The sequence below is a fragment of the Stenella coeruleoalba genome (genome assembly GCF_951394435.1).
Source record: "Stenella coeruleoalba genome assembly, chromosome: 20".
NCBI lineage: Eukaryota > Metazoa > Chordata > Mammalia > Artiodactyla > Delphinidae > Stenella > Stenella coeruleoalba.
In genome coordinates, this window is record NC_137166.1 from 52,358,664 (window position 1) to 52,376,115 (window position 17,452).

At 49.3% G+C, this 17,452-nt stretch overlaps 1 protein-coding gene across 4 annotated transcripts in view; it reads left to right on the top strand.

Moving 5' to 3' along the window:
- The window catches only part of MYH14 (myosin heavy chain 14), a 91,046-nt gene that overhangs the window by 70,757 nt on the left and 2,837 nt on the right, over positions 1-17,452 (top strand). For all 4 annotated transcript variants that reach the window (XM_079908547.1, XM_079908550.1, XM_079908548.1 and 1 more), the window contains 8 exons: positions 1,199-1,411; positions 3,781-3,993; positions 5,164-5,325; positions 7,565-7,693; positions 8,276-8,364; positions 8,449-8,572; positions 15,412-15,620; positions 17,341-17,449. In XM_079908547.1, the coding sequence (XP_079764673.1) occupies positions 1,199-1,411; positions 3,781-3,993; positions 5,164-5,325; positions 7,565-7,693; positions 8,276-8,364; positions 8,449-8,572; positions 15,412-15,620; positions 17,341-17,449 (1,248 nt within the window). The remainder of the gene's footprint in view (positions 1-1,198; positions 1,412-3,780; positions 3,994-5,163; positions 5,326-7,564; positions 7,694-8,275; positions 8,365-8,448; positions 8,573-15,411; positions 15,621-17,340; positions 17,450-17,452) is intronic.

The following is a 17,452-nucleotide window of genomic DNA, read 5'->3' on the forward strand; positions in this document are numbered from 1 at the left end:
TTTTTGCATGTCTTGTAGGTTTCATTGTCAATTGCTGTGTCTTAAAAAACAGTGAGGGTTGAAGTACATTTAAAAAATTTATGTATTTTTTTCCTGCCATTACCCCAAGAGGAAGAAAGGAACACTTATTTCCTCAGTTGTTTATCTAGAATGAGGGGCTGATCAGTTGACCCATTTAAGAGGTTTTTTTTTCAACTCAGAATTTCCTTTAACTTTTAAAAATTGAGGTATAGTTGATTTACAATGTTGTGTTAGTTTCAGGTGTACAGCAAAGTGATTCAGATATATGTGTGTGTGTGTATATATATATGTATATGTGTGTGTGTGTGTGTGTGTGTGTGTGTGTGTGTATATATATATATATACACACGCACATATACACATTCTTTTTCAGATAATTTTCCATTTAGGTTATTACAAGATATTGAGTATAGTTCCCTGTGCTGTACAGTAGGTCCTTGTTGGTTAACTATTTTATACATAATAGCATGTATCTGTTAATCCCAAATTGCAAATTTATCCCTCCCCCCTTTTCCCCTTTAGTAACTGTAAGTTTGTTTTCTATGTCTGTGGATCTGCTTCTGTTTTGTAAATAAGTTCATTTGTATCATTTTTTTAGATTCCACATATAAACAATATCATATGATATTTGTCTTTGTCTGACTTGTTTCACTTAGTGGGATCATCTCTAGGTCCATCCATGTTGCTGCCGGTGGCATTATTTCATTCTTTTTTGTGGCTGAGTAATATTCCATTGCATATATGTACCACCTCTTCTTTATCCATTCATCTGTCAATGGACATTATGTTGCTTCCATGTCTCAGCTGTTGTGAACAGTGCTGCTATGAACATAGGGTTGCATGGATCTTTTCATATAGTAGTTTTCTCTGGATATATGCCCAGGAGTGGGATTGCAGGATCATATGGTGACTCTGTTTGTAGTTTTTTAAGGACCCTCCATACTGTTCTCCATAGTGGCTGCACCAGTTTACATTCCCACCAACCGTGTGGTCCATTGAAGAGTTGGGCTGCTTTGGGACATGGTTGCGACTTTAATCCCTCTACCTCCCTCTTGTATCTCTGCCTCTGTCTGTCTGTCTGTCTGTCTCTGCCCTTGGCTGCCCTGTCTTCCCCATCCCCCTGTACATTACTTTCAGCTAACCTGTCTCCCCCACCCCATCTCCCTCATCCCGGAAGCTGCTGGCGGAGGAGAAGGCAGCCGTCCTTCGGGCGGTGGAGGAGCGTGAGCGGGTCGAGGCGGAGGGCCGGGAGCGTGAGGCCCGGGCGCTGTCACTGACGCGGGCGCTGGAGGAGGAGCAGGAGGCGCGGGAGGAGCTGGAGCGGCAGAACCGGGCACTGCGGGCCGAGCTGGAGGCACTGCTCAGCAGCAAGGATGACGTCGGCAAGAGCGTGAGCAGCCCCCCGTCCGGGGACACACACGTGGCAACACAAGCACCCGTGACGCTGGGGCGCACATACACACGTGTGTGCTTTCCCATACGCAGGGTGAAGGGAACCAGCGTCAAAGCCCCACTTTCACGTACCAGACGTACGTGTTCATGCACACGCGCAGAACGGGAGGAGAATCTTCTGCCAAGCAGACGCGTGCACACAACACACACAGAAAGTAAGGAGAGCCAGTCGTCACCGTGCATGTTCACGGGCACAGAACAGGAGGAGAATCTTCCAGCAAACATATATGTTCACACACTGAACATGAGAGCTGCTTACAGAACATACGTATTCACCTGTGTGTTCATGGAATGTGAGGCGAATCTTCCATTAAGCACGCTTGCTCGTGTACACACAGAGCATGAGAACCACTCGTCTTGTGTGTATGTGACTCAGAGAGAAAGAAAAAAGAAAATGAAGAAAATTTACCACAACATACAGCCTGAGACGCACTCCACAAACATGCGGATGTGCACGCGCGTGCACACACAACACACACATATATGCACGTACACACATATACACGCACCACGCACACACATAGCGCACACGCCACACGCACATTATACACATCGCATACATACATACCACACACACACCACACATATACCCCCCTCCCGCACACACACACACACACACACACACACACACACACACACACACACACACTGTGAAGACACCCCGCCTTGCCACCCCCCAACTCCACTGAGCACACACAGGCTCCCCTACCAGGTCTCTATCTTCCCCCAACTCATACATCCCTCCAGGGCCTGTGCGGGGGTCTCCCAGGCCAGTTCCCCATCCCCCCTCACCCAGCCAGTATCCCAGCCTCCCAGGCTTCTGAAAGGTCTGAGACACCCTCCACACCATCCTTTCCTCATGTGCGCAATAAATATATTTGTGGAGCATCTAGCAGAACAGGCCCAGGGCCACAAGCCACCCTGGCTAATGACGGGAGGCACTGATGGAAGGCGTGTTTAGTTGGGTCCCTGGGCAGACACAGTCCCAGCATCCTTCCTTATTGCCAGGGGTGCAATGGCTGAGGGCTTTATTTTCTCCGCATGCTCTGGCATTAATCCAATGGAGCTTTCAGCCAGGCCTGGAAAGAACCTCCATCCCCATGACACACCCTTGGCCTGCAGCCCCAAGGATAATCCAACTCATGCTCAAACTGCTAAGGTCTGTCCTTTGGGAAAAGTGTTAAGTTATATATAGTGACTCCAAAGGCCTTGGTGGGAAGTAGGATGTTGTTGGGAGAAGTTTGAGTCCTTCAAGTCAACCAAGTTGATTGGCAGGTGCCAAATAAAAGGGGGACCAGTTGGACCCTTCTAAGCACTGAAAGTAGATACTGTCACTGACCAGCATTCTCATGAGGGTAATTAGGCAGGGGTGATAAGCAGATATAGTCCCTGCCCCGTGGAGCACACAGGCCAATGTGGGAGGTGGGTGTTGCCCAAAAAGACACGTAAGCACATAGTAAAGGACCACTGTGACGAGGGCTGCGTCAGAGAGCGACTCAGTGCCAGGAGCATGGGTAACAGGGAGGCCCTGACAGGCCAGGGGCTGCCTCTCTGAGGAGGTGACAATTAAGGAGAGGCCGTGGGGCGGTGTCTTTGAGAATTCATAAGCCCAGGTCTGCTTTCACAGGGTATGTGGGGTTTTCATTTACACCTCCCTGAAAGGTCTGTAAAGCCCCATGCTGAGAGAAAAATAGTAGTCGCTAGTGGGTTGGTAATATCCTCGGGAGTCTGGCAGGAACCAACACTGCTAACTCTGGAGCTACGTGCCTTCAGCACATTTCCACACGGGATTCCTGAAGGTGAAGCCACAACGAAGTGAGCTCACAAACCAATCACAAGACCAGGAATTCCCTGGGCGTCCAGTGGTTAGGACTCTGAGCTTTCACCGTCAGGGCCCCGGTTCAATACCCAGGCGGGGAACTAAGATCACACAAGCTGCGCAGGTCCTGGCCAAAAAAAAAAGATCACAACACCTACGAGGAAATAATCCACCATGAGTGAGAGTCAGCCGACCTCACAAACACTGGAATTGGATTCTCAGGAGCTTCAGAGAATAGAATTACGGTGCATAGGTTATTAATGAAATATGTTCTAGGATGATCCAGAATGAGACACACAGTAAGTAGGTGCTCAGGAAATGTTGAACGTGTGAATGAATGAGCAAACTAGGATGGGCACGTCAACTTGCTGCCTCCCCCTCGTCTGTCAAAGCTTCCCGCCCCTCTAGCCTAGGATAGATCTCGGGTCCTGGCCTCCCCATTCCTCGGTGCCCCAGGTGCCCCCGTGCTAACTCTCCCTCCCCTCCAGGTACACGAGCTGGAGCGAGCCCGCCGGGTGGCCGAACAGGCAGCCAACGACCTGCGGACACAAGTGACGGAGCTGGAGGATGAGCTGACGGCGGCGGAGGATGCCAAGCTGCGCCTGGAAGTGACCGTGCAGGCCCTCAAGGCGCAGCACGAGCGGGACCTGCAGGGCCGAGACGAGGCTGGTGAGGAGAGGCGGCGGCAGCTGGCCAAGCAGGTACAGGCAGGGCGCCCGTCCAGCGGGGGATGCCCTGGTGCTCACAGGCAGCAAGAGAGGCCGGAAGTCTCACCCACCCACCTTCTACTCCGTGTTTCTACCCAAGTCCCTCCTGCTAGCCAGCCAGCCTCCTGTTTCCCAACCCACTCACCCATCATGACCCATGAACCCACACGCACATCCTGTTGACCCATTCAGACACCCTCCATCCGCCAAAACCCTCCACCCAGCTACCACCCCATCTACTGAGCCACCCGGCCGCCCATACACAGCCTCCCCAGCAACCAGCACTTCTACATAACCAACTCTGCATCTGACTTCCCCTCCATGCACCCAACACCCGCTTCCAATCAACCTCCTGTCCCCAGCCCAGTCACTCCACTATCTAGCCCTCCACACCCACAACCTACCCAGGCACTCATCTACTCATTCATTGACCAGCTCATCTGCACCCCGCTTCATCCACGACCTTCCTCCCGTATTCATTTACTCCTTCACCTGCTTCCTCATTCATTCCATCTCTTTCTCTCTGTCTCTGCACCATTCATTCATTCAGTATTCATTCAGTGGAGGAATTTCCTGTGGTCTACAGTGGGCAAGGCTCTCCGCTAGGTGATGTGTGCTGAGCCTGGGAGGGGGGGGTCAGCTCTGAGTGTCAGACCCCTCTGGGGCCATGTGGGCAGCAGACTGGAGCGGGGGAGACTGGAGCTGGGAGGCCCTGAGAGAGATGAAGACGTGATCCAAGGCAGGGGGTTGGGGGTGTCTCTGGGTGTTTTTTTGATCTCGCCTGGCTCCACTGATCCAGCCATGGGCTCATCCAAAACTTAGTCCTGGGGGCACTGGGGAGCCGCAGGAGGGCCATGAGCAGGGGAGGGGCAGTGTCAGCTCTGATCGTAGAAGGACCCTTCTGGAGCCATCGGGAATGGGCTGGCGGGGGAAAGATGGGAGCAGAGAGGAAGCTGGGGCAAGGGGGGAGGGTGAGGCCTGAGCTGGGGCTGTGGGGTTGGAGAGCATGATGGGGTTTGGTGGTGGAGAGAGGCAAGGGGCAGGAGGAACGGGGCTGGAGGCCTGGGCCAGGGCTGGAGGGTAGACATCTATGTCACTAGCATGTAGAGGGAACCTGGGCCTCCCGTCCCCTGAGCCCACCCCTCCCGGCCTCCCCCGTCCCAGCTGAGGGATGCAGAGGTGGAACGCGACGAGGAACGCAAGCAGCGTGCTCTGGCCGTGGCCGCCCGCAAGAAGCTGGAGGCCGAGCTGGAGGAGCTGAAGGCCCAGACCGCGGCCAGCGGACAGGGCAAGGAGGAGGCCGTGAAGCAGCTTCGCAAGATGCAGGTAAGGGGTGGAGCTTAAGCTTCGGACCAGGGAGGGCCCCACCTCCCTCCGGCTCCAAAACCAACTGGGGCCCCGCCCTCTCGATCCCAGGAGCTGCACCCAGCGTAGGCAACAGCTTTGTAAACATCCATGCCCCAAAGGCTCATTGGGTTCTTTTCCTGTTTTTTACTTCCTTTATTTAAAATGCATAATGTGTAAGTGCAGTTTCCTCATTGTATTTCATTTTTGAAGTGGAAATACCTTAGGGTTCCCCCCCAGCCCCATTATGAAATTTATACATGATTGTTTAAAAAGAATTTTTTTGGATGATGATGTGTCAAGGTAGGTTCATCACTGATACCTACCATCAAGGTAGGTCCCACTCTGGTGGGGAATGTTAATAATGGGGGAGACTGTGCATGTGTGAGGGTAGGGGCTGTGTGGGAAATCTCTGTACCTTCTGCCCAAAACTGCTGGGAACCTAAAACTGCTCTAAAAAGTAAAGTCTATTTTTTAATATAAATTTATTTATTTATTTGGCTGCATTGGGTCTTAGTTGCTGCGCCCGGGCTTTCTCTAGTTGCCGCAAGCGGGGGCTGCTCTTCATTGCGGTACGTGGGCTTCTCATTGCGGTGGCTTCTCTCGTTGGGGAGCATGGGCTCTAGGCACGCGGGCTCAGTAGTTGTGGCACGCGGGCTCTAGAGCGCAGGCTCAGTAGTTGTGGCTCATGGGCTTAGTTGTTCCTCAGCATGTGGGATCTTCCCGGACCAGGGCTCGAACCCGTGTGCCCTGCATTGGCAGGCAGATTCTTATCACTGCACCACCAGGGAAGTCTCCATTTTTGTTTTTTTTAAGTATAGACCTGGCCTGTCCAATACAGAGGGTACCAGCCCCATGTGGCTACTGGGCATCTAAAATGTGGCAGGGGAAAAAAAAAAAAGGGAATTCCCTGGCGGTCCAGCGGTTAGGACTCTGCTCTCACTGCTGCGGGCCCAGGTTCCATCTCTGGTTGGGGAACTAAGATCCCACAAGCTACCTGGCGAGGCCAAAAAAAAAGGTGGGTGGGTCCAAAATCCAAGTTACATGCTAGATTCAGAAGACTTCATAAAGTAAAACATCTTAATAATTTTCACATTGATTATAAATGGAAATAATAATATTTTGGATATATTAGGCTACATAAAATATAGTATTCAAACTAGTTTTACCTATTTCCTTTTACCTTTTTAATGTAGTTACTAGAAAATGTTAAAGAACGTAGGTCCTTGCAGTGTATTTCTGTTGGGCAGCACTGATGTATGAAGATTCCTCCCAAAAAGTGAAAATTATAAACCATGTCATCACTGAGCAAAAACCCCTACACTGAAAACCTATTATTATCAAGCAGATAATAATAATATCAGTAACAGTGATGGTAGTTATCCTTCTACTACCAGGCCTGCCCGCTGTCCTCACTATATCAACAAGCACTCGCTACACCATTGTAAAGATAGGGTGGGGATTTTTTTTTTTAACGGCGATGGACATTTCGTTTGTGTTTTATTTTTCTTTATTTTAAGCACCTTTGAGGAGAAAAACCCTTTTACCGGCATCCCTACACACTCAATAATGTGACCAGGTAGCTTGGGACTTTCCTAGCTGTCCAGTGGTTTCGACTCCGCGCTTCCACGGCAGGGGGCGCGGATTCGATCCCTGGTCTAAGAACTAAGATTCCGCGTGCCACCTGGCGCGGCCAATCAATCAATCATCAGTAACGTGGCCAGGTATCAAAGTGGCTAAAAGGGTGAACTCCAGGGCCAGACAGCCTGGGTTCAGGTCGTCTCTGCCACTTACCACCCTGAGCACGTTGCTGAACCTCGCTGTGCTTCAGTTTCTCCATCTGTAAATTGGGGAGGAAAATAGTCCCCACCAACTGGAGTTGTGAGGATGAAAGGAGTCAGTGTGTCTGTAGAATAGAGCCTGGCCCAAGGTAAGTGATCGGTGTTTCCCATCCCTATTATTACTGCAGAGCCCAAATATTATCCCCATTTTAGGCTTACTTTAATTTTGATGTGCTCCTTTTTTAAAGAGGTGAGGCCCCGAGATGGGAAGGGGCTGGCCCAAGGTCACACAGCCAGCGGCCGGGGGCGGGGTGCAGAAGCCCAGGTCCGCAGGGCTCTGCTTGCTCACGGGGAGCCCCCACAGGGCTGATGCGAGGGTAGGGGGCGTCCCCGTGAGTCACGATCAGGCTGGGTCCGCTCACTCGCTAAATTCCTCCCAGGCCCAGATGAAGGAGCTGTGGCGGGAGGTGGAGGAGTCGCGCAGCTCCCGGGAGGAGATCTTTGCCCAGAACCGGGAGAGTGAGAAGCGCCTCAAGGGGCTGGAGGCGGAAGTGCTGCGACTGCAGGAGGTAATGCCAGGATGAGCGGGGCCTTGGGGGAAGGGAGGGGGGCGGGGCCTGGGGGAAGCTTGGGAGCCCAGAGAGGGTCTTGAGGCGCAGCCGCAAGGCCCTCTCTCGGGCGGTGTGGGGCATGGACTAGGGGGAGAATGGAGGCTGGGAGGCTGGGGAGGGAGGATGAAGCCTGAGCCAGGGCTGTGGGACGCAGAGGAGGGACCAGGGCAGAGTAAAAGGGCAGGACAGACAGGGCTATGGGTGGTAAGGAGGCAGAGGAGTCGAGGAGGTCTGGCCCGATGACCGGGGGAAACTGGAGGAGGAACTGGCTTGAAAGGAGATAGTGGGCTCAGTGAGGAGACTATGAGGGTGAGGGGCCTTGAGGGGCAGCAAGAGGTGGACACGGACCAGGGGCTCCGGAGACGGATTTAGGAGACATCTGCCTATGGACTGAAGTTCATTCCAAGGTTATACAGGGGCAGCATGTTCAAGTGCAGTGAAAAAAAGGCCAAGAGACTTGAGGTGTGAGGGGCAGGGAGACCAGTGCCCAGACAGCCTCCCCTCACCACAGCTGACCACCCCCTCTCTCGCTCTTCACAGGAACTGGCCGCCTCAGACCGTGCCCGGCGGCAGGCCCAGCAGGAGCGGGACGAAATGGCAGATGAGGTGGCCAACGGCAGCCTTAGCAAGTGAGTGGTCCCTGGTAATGTGGGGCAGGGCGCCCTCCTCTGGCCATCCTGCTCTCTCACCGCCCCCGTGCCCGTTCTCCCTAGGGCTGCCATTCTGGATGAGAAGCGTCAGCTGGAGGGGCGCCTGGGGCAAATGGAAGAGGAGCTGGAGGAGGAGCAGAGCAATGCAGAGCTGCTCAATGACCGCTACCGCAAGCTGCTTCTGCAGGTGAGCACAGCTGGGTCACCACTGCCAGCCTGGGTCCTTGCTGACCTGGGACCATAACACCTTCAGTTCTCTTATTCAACAGACGTAGGAAAAGGGAATATTTGACTTGGGTTTTGAAGGTTGAATAGGAGTTCTCAAGGTGGGGGAGACATTGATGCATTCATTCACTTGTATTTCTGAAGCTTCTCAAAGGCTGGATTCAGGGATAAATTATGTGGAGTGTCTATCCTGCAGAGTTCCCTGGGGAAACAGACAGGGAATTACACCATGACATTACAGAGTGACATGTGTGATAATATAAGTATTGAGGGCCCAGTAGCGAGAGGGAGAGAACTCTCTGCAAGAGAGGCATTTGCAAGAAGGGGCATTTGTCTGGGTTTTAAAGATACATAGGAGCTAGGCAGACAGACAAAAGCATATTTCATTTGTTTATTTATTTATAACTATTTTATGAGGCTTCTGGAGGCCCATATCCTATTCTGGGTGTGCTAGGGACCTAGAGATGGATCATTCCAGGTCTCTGCCCTTAAGGACATCCTAGTCTGATGGAGGAAACAGCCTATCCCAATACCGAAATTCAAATGAAAATGGAGGAAGCACAGGACACTGTGAGAATGTAGAGGAGACTGGATCAGTATCCAGCCTGGAGGCTGGAGGCTATCAGGGAAGACTTCCTGATAGAGGTGATTCCTTAAGAGGTCTTGTAGGAAGTTAAGAGTTTGCCAAGCAGACGTTAGAGGGGTGAGATTTCCAAAGAGAGACCTACATCATTATTATTTCATACCTTTTAAAAGATACATTTTGAGACCTCTCATGCTGGGGACTCAGAGAGGAGTAAGAACCCAGCTCAGCCCTTGGGGAGCCCCTAGACCAGTAGGAGAAGCAGTCATACACCATGATGATGCACTCCCATCTTACTCAGAGTAAAATCTCAGTCACCAAAAAGGCCCCACACTCTGGTCCCTGGCTAATTCAGACCTTAGTTATCTCTAACCCTTTTTCCCCTAGTTCACTCTGCTTCAGCCACACCAGCCTCCTCACTATTCCTTGACTATGCCTAGTTTATTACTACCTCAGGGCCTTTGCACTTGCTGTTTCCTCCTCTTGGAAAGCCCTTCTCCCAAACCATCACACATCTCACTCCCTCAAAACCGCCTTCCCTGACCACCCTGTGTGAAACAGCCACCCTCCCTCCCATAATTTCTCTCCATTCTCTCTGCTTTAATCTCTTCATATCACTTACCACTGCCTGGCATTCTATTATATATTTACTTATTTGTCTGTGGTCCATCTTCCCAACAGAGTGTAAGCACCTTGAGCATAGGGCCTCTGTCTTAGTTTTAGTTCTTAGTTTTTACCTAAAACAGTACTGGGTGCTCATTATAAATGAAATAAATAAGCCAGTATATGCCTAGTGGAGAGCCCGTAGGATACTACAGTCATATAAAGAATGATGTGACTTAGCCCAGCCCACATCTTTGGCTGTTGGTGAAAAGGAGAACCTTTTAAAAAAAATCAAAATAAAACTTTTTTTTTAAAACCTATTTCCTATTTATTTATTTATTTTTGGCTGCATTGGGTCTTCACTGCTGCGCACGGGTTTTCTCTAGTTGTATCGAGTGGGGGCTACTCTTTGTCGTGGTGTGCGGGCTTCTCATTGCAGTGGCTTCTTTTGTTGTGGAACACGGGCTCTAGGTGCGCAGGCTTCAGTACCTGTGGTGCGTGGGCTCAGTAGTTGTGGCACACGGGCTTAGCTGCTCTGTGGCATGTGGGATCTTCCTGGACCAGGGATCGAACCTGTGTCCCCTGCATTGACAGGCGGATTCTTTTTTTTTTTTTTTTTTTTTTTTTTGTGGTACGCGGGCCTCTCACTGTTGTGGCCTCTCCCGTTGCGGAGCACAGGCTCCGGACGTGCAGGTTCAGCGGCCATGGCTCACGGGCCCAGCTGCTCCGCAGCATGTAGGATCTTCCCGGACCGGGGCACGAACCCGTGTACCCTGCATCGGCAGGCGGACTCTCAACCACTGCGGCAGAAGCGAAGTCCCCAAAATAAAACTTATAAAAGACACAAAAAGAAATTCATAAGAAAATGGCAAATATTGAAGACAGGCAGAGAAGATCCAACGTATGGATAATAGGAGCCCCCAAAGAAGAAAATCAAAGCAAGGGGTCAGAGCAAATAACAAAAAACCATAATGCAAGAAAACTCCTGAAGCAGAAAAGTTTGTAGCCACTGTGTACCTGAAGATATTGACCCATACTAACTCATACCATGACAGATTCTAATAAAAACCCTTGGACTTATAAGAGAGTGAAAAATTCTTTAGCCATCCAGGAAAAAATAAACAAGTGTTATATAAGAAAAAGAAAATTAGATTGTCATCAGATTTTTCACAGCGAGACTTTATGCTGGGAGAAAATGGAGGGATATAGTTACGATACTCAAAGAAAGAAAATGTGAGGCAAGGATTTTATATCAAGCAAGACTTACTTTCTTTTTTTTTTTATGTGCAGATATTTGGGGTTTTTTTTAATATAGTTGATTTACAATGTTGTGTTAGTTTCAGGTGTACAGCAAAGTGATTCAGTTATATATATGCATATATATTCTTTGTAAGATTATTTTCCATTACAGGATATTGAGTATAGTTCCATGTGCAATACAGTAGGTCCTTGTTGGTTACCTATAAGATATAAGACTTACCTTCATGTATAAAGGACATAAACAAGTTGTCAACGTGCAAGAACTCAGAGACTGTTATTCCCAGGAGCCCTTCCTGAAGAATCTAGGAGAGCAGCAGTCCTCAAAGTGTGGCCCCGAGATCAGCAGTACCAGCCTCACCTGGAAACTTGTTGGAAATGCAAGTTCTGGGGCCCCAACCAAGCGAATGAGGAACGAATGAATGAGGGATGCTGGAGGTGGGGAAACCCAGGAATCTGTGTTTTAACAAGCTCTCCAAGTGGTTCTGAGGCATGAGCAGCCAGAACCACTGCCCTGGAGATCCAGGTTCAGATGATCAGGGTCACTAGAGAGACATCAGCTAAAGAGAGTAACGAGCATACAGTCTGCCCGTAGCTCTACAACTAAGTGAAGGCTGAAAAGGAGTAAGAAGGATAATTGGCTAAATGCTCATTTATTTATAACACAACTATTTTTTAAATGGAGAGAATGGGCAAATATGCAAAAAAAAATTTTATTACTATATTCAGTAATTATATTGATAATAGTAATATTATGTGTATAATGTGGGATAAAGTAAATGATTAAGGATGGGATATTCTAATTCTATCATCTCTACCTGTGTTCATAATCTGAGGATCATCAGCACGTGAGAACCAATATATAGATGTCATGGAGAACAGGCTAAGTTAAAAACAAACAAATAGGGAGTTCCCTGGTGGCCTAGTAGTTAGGATTCTGGGCTTTCACTGCTGTGGCCCGAGTTCAGTCCCTGGTTGGGGAATTAAGATCCCACAGCTGTGTGGCACGGCCAAAACAAAACAAAACAAAAAACACACAAAAACCCTCTAGTCCCAAATTTGACTTGGATGTATTCATGTGAACTTATGGGGTAATTTGTATAGATCCATCCTATCTCTGTCCACCAAAAAAGCCTCTAAACAATAACCAACCCAATAGCAATGAACATTGTGGTCTAGAAATACCATTTCCCCCACTAAAAGAAAATGGGGCTTTTTTTTTTTTTTTCAGAAGAAATGGCTCATTCCAGATCTGAATCAGGAAATGAATCAGAGTAGCCTGGACCATCTTGTCATACCATGCCTTAGTCTGCTCAGGCTGCCATAACAAAATACTATAAACTGGGCGGCTTCAATAAGAGAAATTTATTTCTCACAGTTCTAGAGACGGTGAAGTCCAAGATCATGGTGCCAGTAAGATAGGTTTCATTCTGAGGCCTCTTCTCTTGGCTTATATGTGACTATCATCTCATCATGCACTCACTGGCCTCGACTTTTTGTGCATGTGGGGGTAGAGAGAGAGCAAGCTCTCTGGTATCTCCTTACAAGGGCACTAATGCCATCGTAGGGGCCCCACCCTCACATTTCTCATCTAATCCTAATTACCTCCCAAAGGCCCCATCTCCAGGTACCGTCACATGGGGATTAGGGCTTCAACATATGAATTTGGAGGGGACACAAACATTCAGTCTATAACACACCCTGGTTATCTCAAAAGCACTTAGAAGTCAACCTGGAAAGGCTCCCACTGGCCCCAAATGGAGCAACTTGAGCTTCAACAAGGGTCAGAATCGCACTGCTTTAAATCCATCAAATCTTTTTAAATACACGAGTTCACAATGATATTTTAAAAAATACTAATTAGTCACTGTATTAATTTCCTGAGGCTGCTGTAACATTGCCACAAACTGGGTGACTTAAAGCAACAATAACTTATTCTCTCACAGTTCTGGAGGCTAGAAGTCCAAAATCAAGGTGTCATCAGATTGCTTCCTTCTGAGGGAGCATCGGTTCCAGGCCTCTCTTCCAGCTGCTGCTGGTTGCCAGCAATCCTTGGCTTGTAGATGCATCAGCCCAATCTCTGCCTCTATCTTCACACGGCCTTCCCTGTGTCTTCTCTATGTGTCTGTGCCTCCTTCTCTACTTGTAAAGACACCAGTCATATTGGATTTTGGGCCCACCCCAATCCAGTATGACCTCATCTTCTTTTAACAAATTATACCTCCAAAGACTGTCTTTCCAAATAAGGTCACGTTCTGAGGTTCCAGATGGGCATGAGTTCTTGGTGGACGACTGTGCAACACGGTAGAGTCACCTTCATAAAATGATATGGAACCATTTCATTACCTTGAAAACTCATAGAGAAAAAGAATTAATTCCCTGGACCGAGCTGCCTATTTGAAGGAAACCGAACAGAGCAGCATGCTGAATTAGACCGTGAATGTGTCAGGAAAATACAGATGCAGAGAAACTCTGTAGGTCAGACAGCCCAGATTCTTCAACAGATAAATTGTAAGGAAATAAAAGGGATGGAGTAGGGAACTGTAGATTAAAAGAGACTTAAAAGTCATATACAAATTTTTAAAAAGATTTTTTTCTATTTTTTAAATTTTTATTTTTATTTGGCTGCATCAGATCTTAGTTGAGGCATGTAGGATCTTTCGTTGGGGCATGTGGGCTTCTCTCTAGTTGTGGCATGTGGGTTTTCTCTTCTCTAGTTGTGGTGCACAGGCTCCAGGGTGCGTGGGCTCTGTAGTTTGTGGTACGCGGGCTCTCTAGTTGAGGCGCTCGAGCTCAGTAGTTGTGGTGCATGGGCTTAATTGCCCTGCGGCATGCGGGATCTTAGTTCCCCAACGAGGGATCGAACCCATGTCCCCTGCATTGGAAGGCGGATTCTTTACCACTGGACCACCAGGGAAGTCTCTTAAAGCTTTTTTTTGATGTGGACCATTTTTAAAGTCTTTATTGAATTTGTTACAATATTGCTTCTGTTTTGTGTTTTGGTTTTTTTGGCTGTGAGGCATGTGGGGTCTTAGCTCCCTGACCAGGGATCGAACCCACACACCCTGCATTGGAAGGTGAAGTCTTAACCACTGGACCACTAGGGAAGTCCATACAAGTTTCTTTTTTTTTTTTTTTAATGGGCAGGATTCAACTATAGGATCTAGGGATGCATCTTTGAGTAATAAAACTCGAAAAAAGAGCAAGGAAGTGATCACCTCCAAAGTCAGGATGACATACTATTTGGGGGAAAAGGAAGAGGTTGTTATTAGGATGGGTACGTAAAGTTCTGTTTCTTGACCTGGGCAGGGGCAACAATGATGTCTGCCTTTCATAAACCCATTAAGCCATATATTTGATCTGTTTTTTACTTTTTCTATATCACGGTTTTATTTTCCAAAAAAAGGTTTTAAAAAAAAAAAGCATATGCTAATCCCCACGTCGATGTCTTCCTTTGAGGGTGAAATGAAGTAAAGTATGAATCAGACTGGATCTGACTAATTTCTGTGTCCCCGGCATAGGACCTCACTCAGAGTAGGAGCTGAATAAATAAACAGGCACTATTATTAGAGGTATGTTTACACATTCCCAATGTAGTAGCTCCTGTTCATTGAGCCGGCATTTCTCAAAACGGTCCTACATATCATTCGTTTCAAAACCACCTGAGATGCTTGTTGAAAATGCGGATTCGTGGACCCCATTCCAGACCTGCTGAATCAGAATCTCTGGAGCGGGGCGACCCTGCAGTCCACAATTTTTTAACAAGCTCCCCAGATGAGCCTGGTGCGAACAAAAGTGTGATAACCCGGGCTTCCCTGGTGGCGCAAGGTTGGGAGTCCGCCTGCCGATGCAGGGGACGCGGGTTCGTGCCCCGGTCCGGGAGGATCCCACGTGCCGCGGAGCGGCTGAGCCCGTGAGCCGTGGCTGCTGGGCCTGCGCGTCTGGAGCCTGTGCTCCGCGGCGGGAGAGGTCGCGGCAGTGAGAGGCCCGCGTACCGCACAAAAAAAAAAAAACACAAACAAACCAAAAAAACCCTGTGATAACCCTTGGAATAGACTCATTCACAGTCAAAGGTAGAAGTTACAGCGTTTAAACAAGTTTGTGATAATCTTGTGGGCTTATTAAAATAGCAAAAACCTATCTAAAAGGTTAAAACCCAGGGCTGGCACTGCCATTGGCTGATGAGCCAATTGGAGAAAAATACACATTACTATTTGTTGAGTATTTAGTATATACCAGGTTCTGTGCTGTTTATTTAACAATCATCAACTCACTTAGTTGTGGGAGGTGCCTGCATTTACCTCCCACCTTCCCTCTGAGACTCCACCATGACAGTCCTGCCTTTCCCACTGATGCAGGTGGAATCACTGACCACAGAGTTGTCAGCTGAGCGCAGTTTCTCAGCCAAGGCAGAGAGCGGGCGGCAGCAGTTGGAGCGGCAGGTCCAGGAGCTCCGGGGACGCCTGGGTGAGGAAGACGCTGGGGCCCGGGCCCGCCAGAAGATGATCATCGCTGCCCTTGAGTCTAAGCTGGCCCAGGCTGAGGAGCAGCTGGAGCAGGAGAGCAGGTAGGCGGGAGAGGAGGGCACGGCTGGAGGGCAATCCTCACATTCTGGTCAATGAGATGAAGGGGAGTTGTGTTACAAGCACATGGTTTAGAAACATCCAAAAGGCATCATAATATTAATGGTTGATGATTTCCTATGTCATTTAGGATGCTTTGTGCTGCAAGTAACTGCATTCCCACTATATAATTTAAACAGTAATGTAGCAGTTAGCTATAGCTGCATAACAAACCACCTTAAAATTTAAGTGGCTTAAAACAACAATTTTTTATTATTGCTCAAGAGTCTTCGGGTTGGCTGGTAGGTTCTGCTGCTCTGAGCTTGGTGGGCCTCACTCATGCATCTTTGCTCAGCTGAAAGTCAGCTAGATGGATTTGCTGATCTTGGCTGGGCTCTCGTATGTCTCCAGCCTGGCCTGGGACAACTAGGCTAACTTGTCTCTGTTCCAGGTTGGCCCAGGATTGTTCACATGACAAAGTGAAGGTTCCAAGAGTGAGGGCTTCTTGGGGTCTAGATTTGGAACTGGTACAATGTCACTTCTGTCACATCCTGGTACTAAAGCAAGTCATGTAGGGAATCCCCCGGTGGTCCAGTGGTTAGGGCTCCTCCACACTTCCACTGCAGGGGGCATGGGTTTGATCCCTGTTCTGGGAACTAAGATCCTGCATGCCGCACATGGCACGGCCAAAAACAAAAGAAAGAAAGAAAGTCATGTGGCTGGCTCAGATTTAAGGGAATGTCCAGTCATGGCTGCCAAGCACTGCCCATTGCTAGGGGCCCCATCACATGGACTTCACCCAGGTGTGGATGAGCAGGGACCGTGGGGATGGGGGAAATTAAGGAGACGGGAGGGAAGAGAGGGAGGTAAGGATGGCCCCAGGTGTCTGACCTGCATATCTAGGTGGATTATGGGGGATTAGGAGGAGGAGCAGGTTTGGGAGAAGGCATTGAGCCCAATGCAGGGTGTGCAGGGTCTGGGGATAGCTGAGGCTGGGGGCTGAACCAGGCTGGAGCTCAGGAGACGGATTTAGCAGACAACAGGCTGTTGATGGTTGTAGAAACCTGGGGCACAGCTGAGCTTGTCCAGGGAAAGTGTGTGAGTGAGAAGGGGAGAAGACAACAGAGATGGTTGGAGATGGAGCTTTGGGCTTCCAGACTGTTCCACAGAAAGCTAGAGAAAGAAATTGAGAGAGAATTCCAGGCCAGGTAGAGGGAAGGTCAGGTGGGAGATGATGAGTCCTGAACTGGGGGCTAGGGCTGTGAGGCTGAGGAGGGGACAAGACAGAGTCCAGGGGGCAATGGGACAGGGTTCGGTTACTAACAGGCTGGGGGTGGGGCAAAGGAGAGAGAAGGGGTGAGGACAATGCCTGGTGGTCTGACTTAGGGACTGGTGGTCAGTGGGTCAGTCCCCTGAGAGGAGGAAGACTGGGGGTGGGGTGGTGGGGGAATACAGGTGAATATGAGAGACTGAGTGGGATATGGAAAACTGGTATAGACATGGAGACACTTTAGGACCTTCAGGCATCTTCCTAGAAGCTAAGGACTAGATTCCCTGGTGGGAGCCTGGGTGCCAGTGTCTGGCCTGAGTAGACTGTGGGAGCCAGTTGTGGGTGGAAAAGAGGGCAGAGGCCACTCTGAGAACAGGTAGCCACTGGACGAGGCTTGGGGGACTGAGCCCCAGGTGAGCAGCTCTCCTGATTCTCCCGTTCATACCTCTCCATAGGGAGCGCATCCTCTCTGGCAAGCTGGTACGCAGGGCTGAGAAGAGGCTTAAAGAGGTGGTGCTCCAGGTGGAGGAGGAGCGGAGGGTGGCTGACCAGCTCCGGGACCAGGTG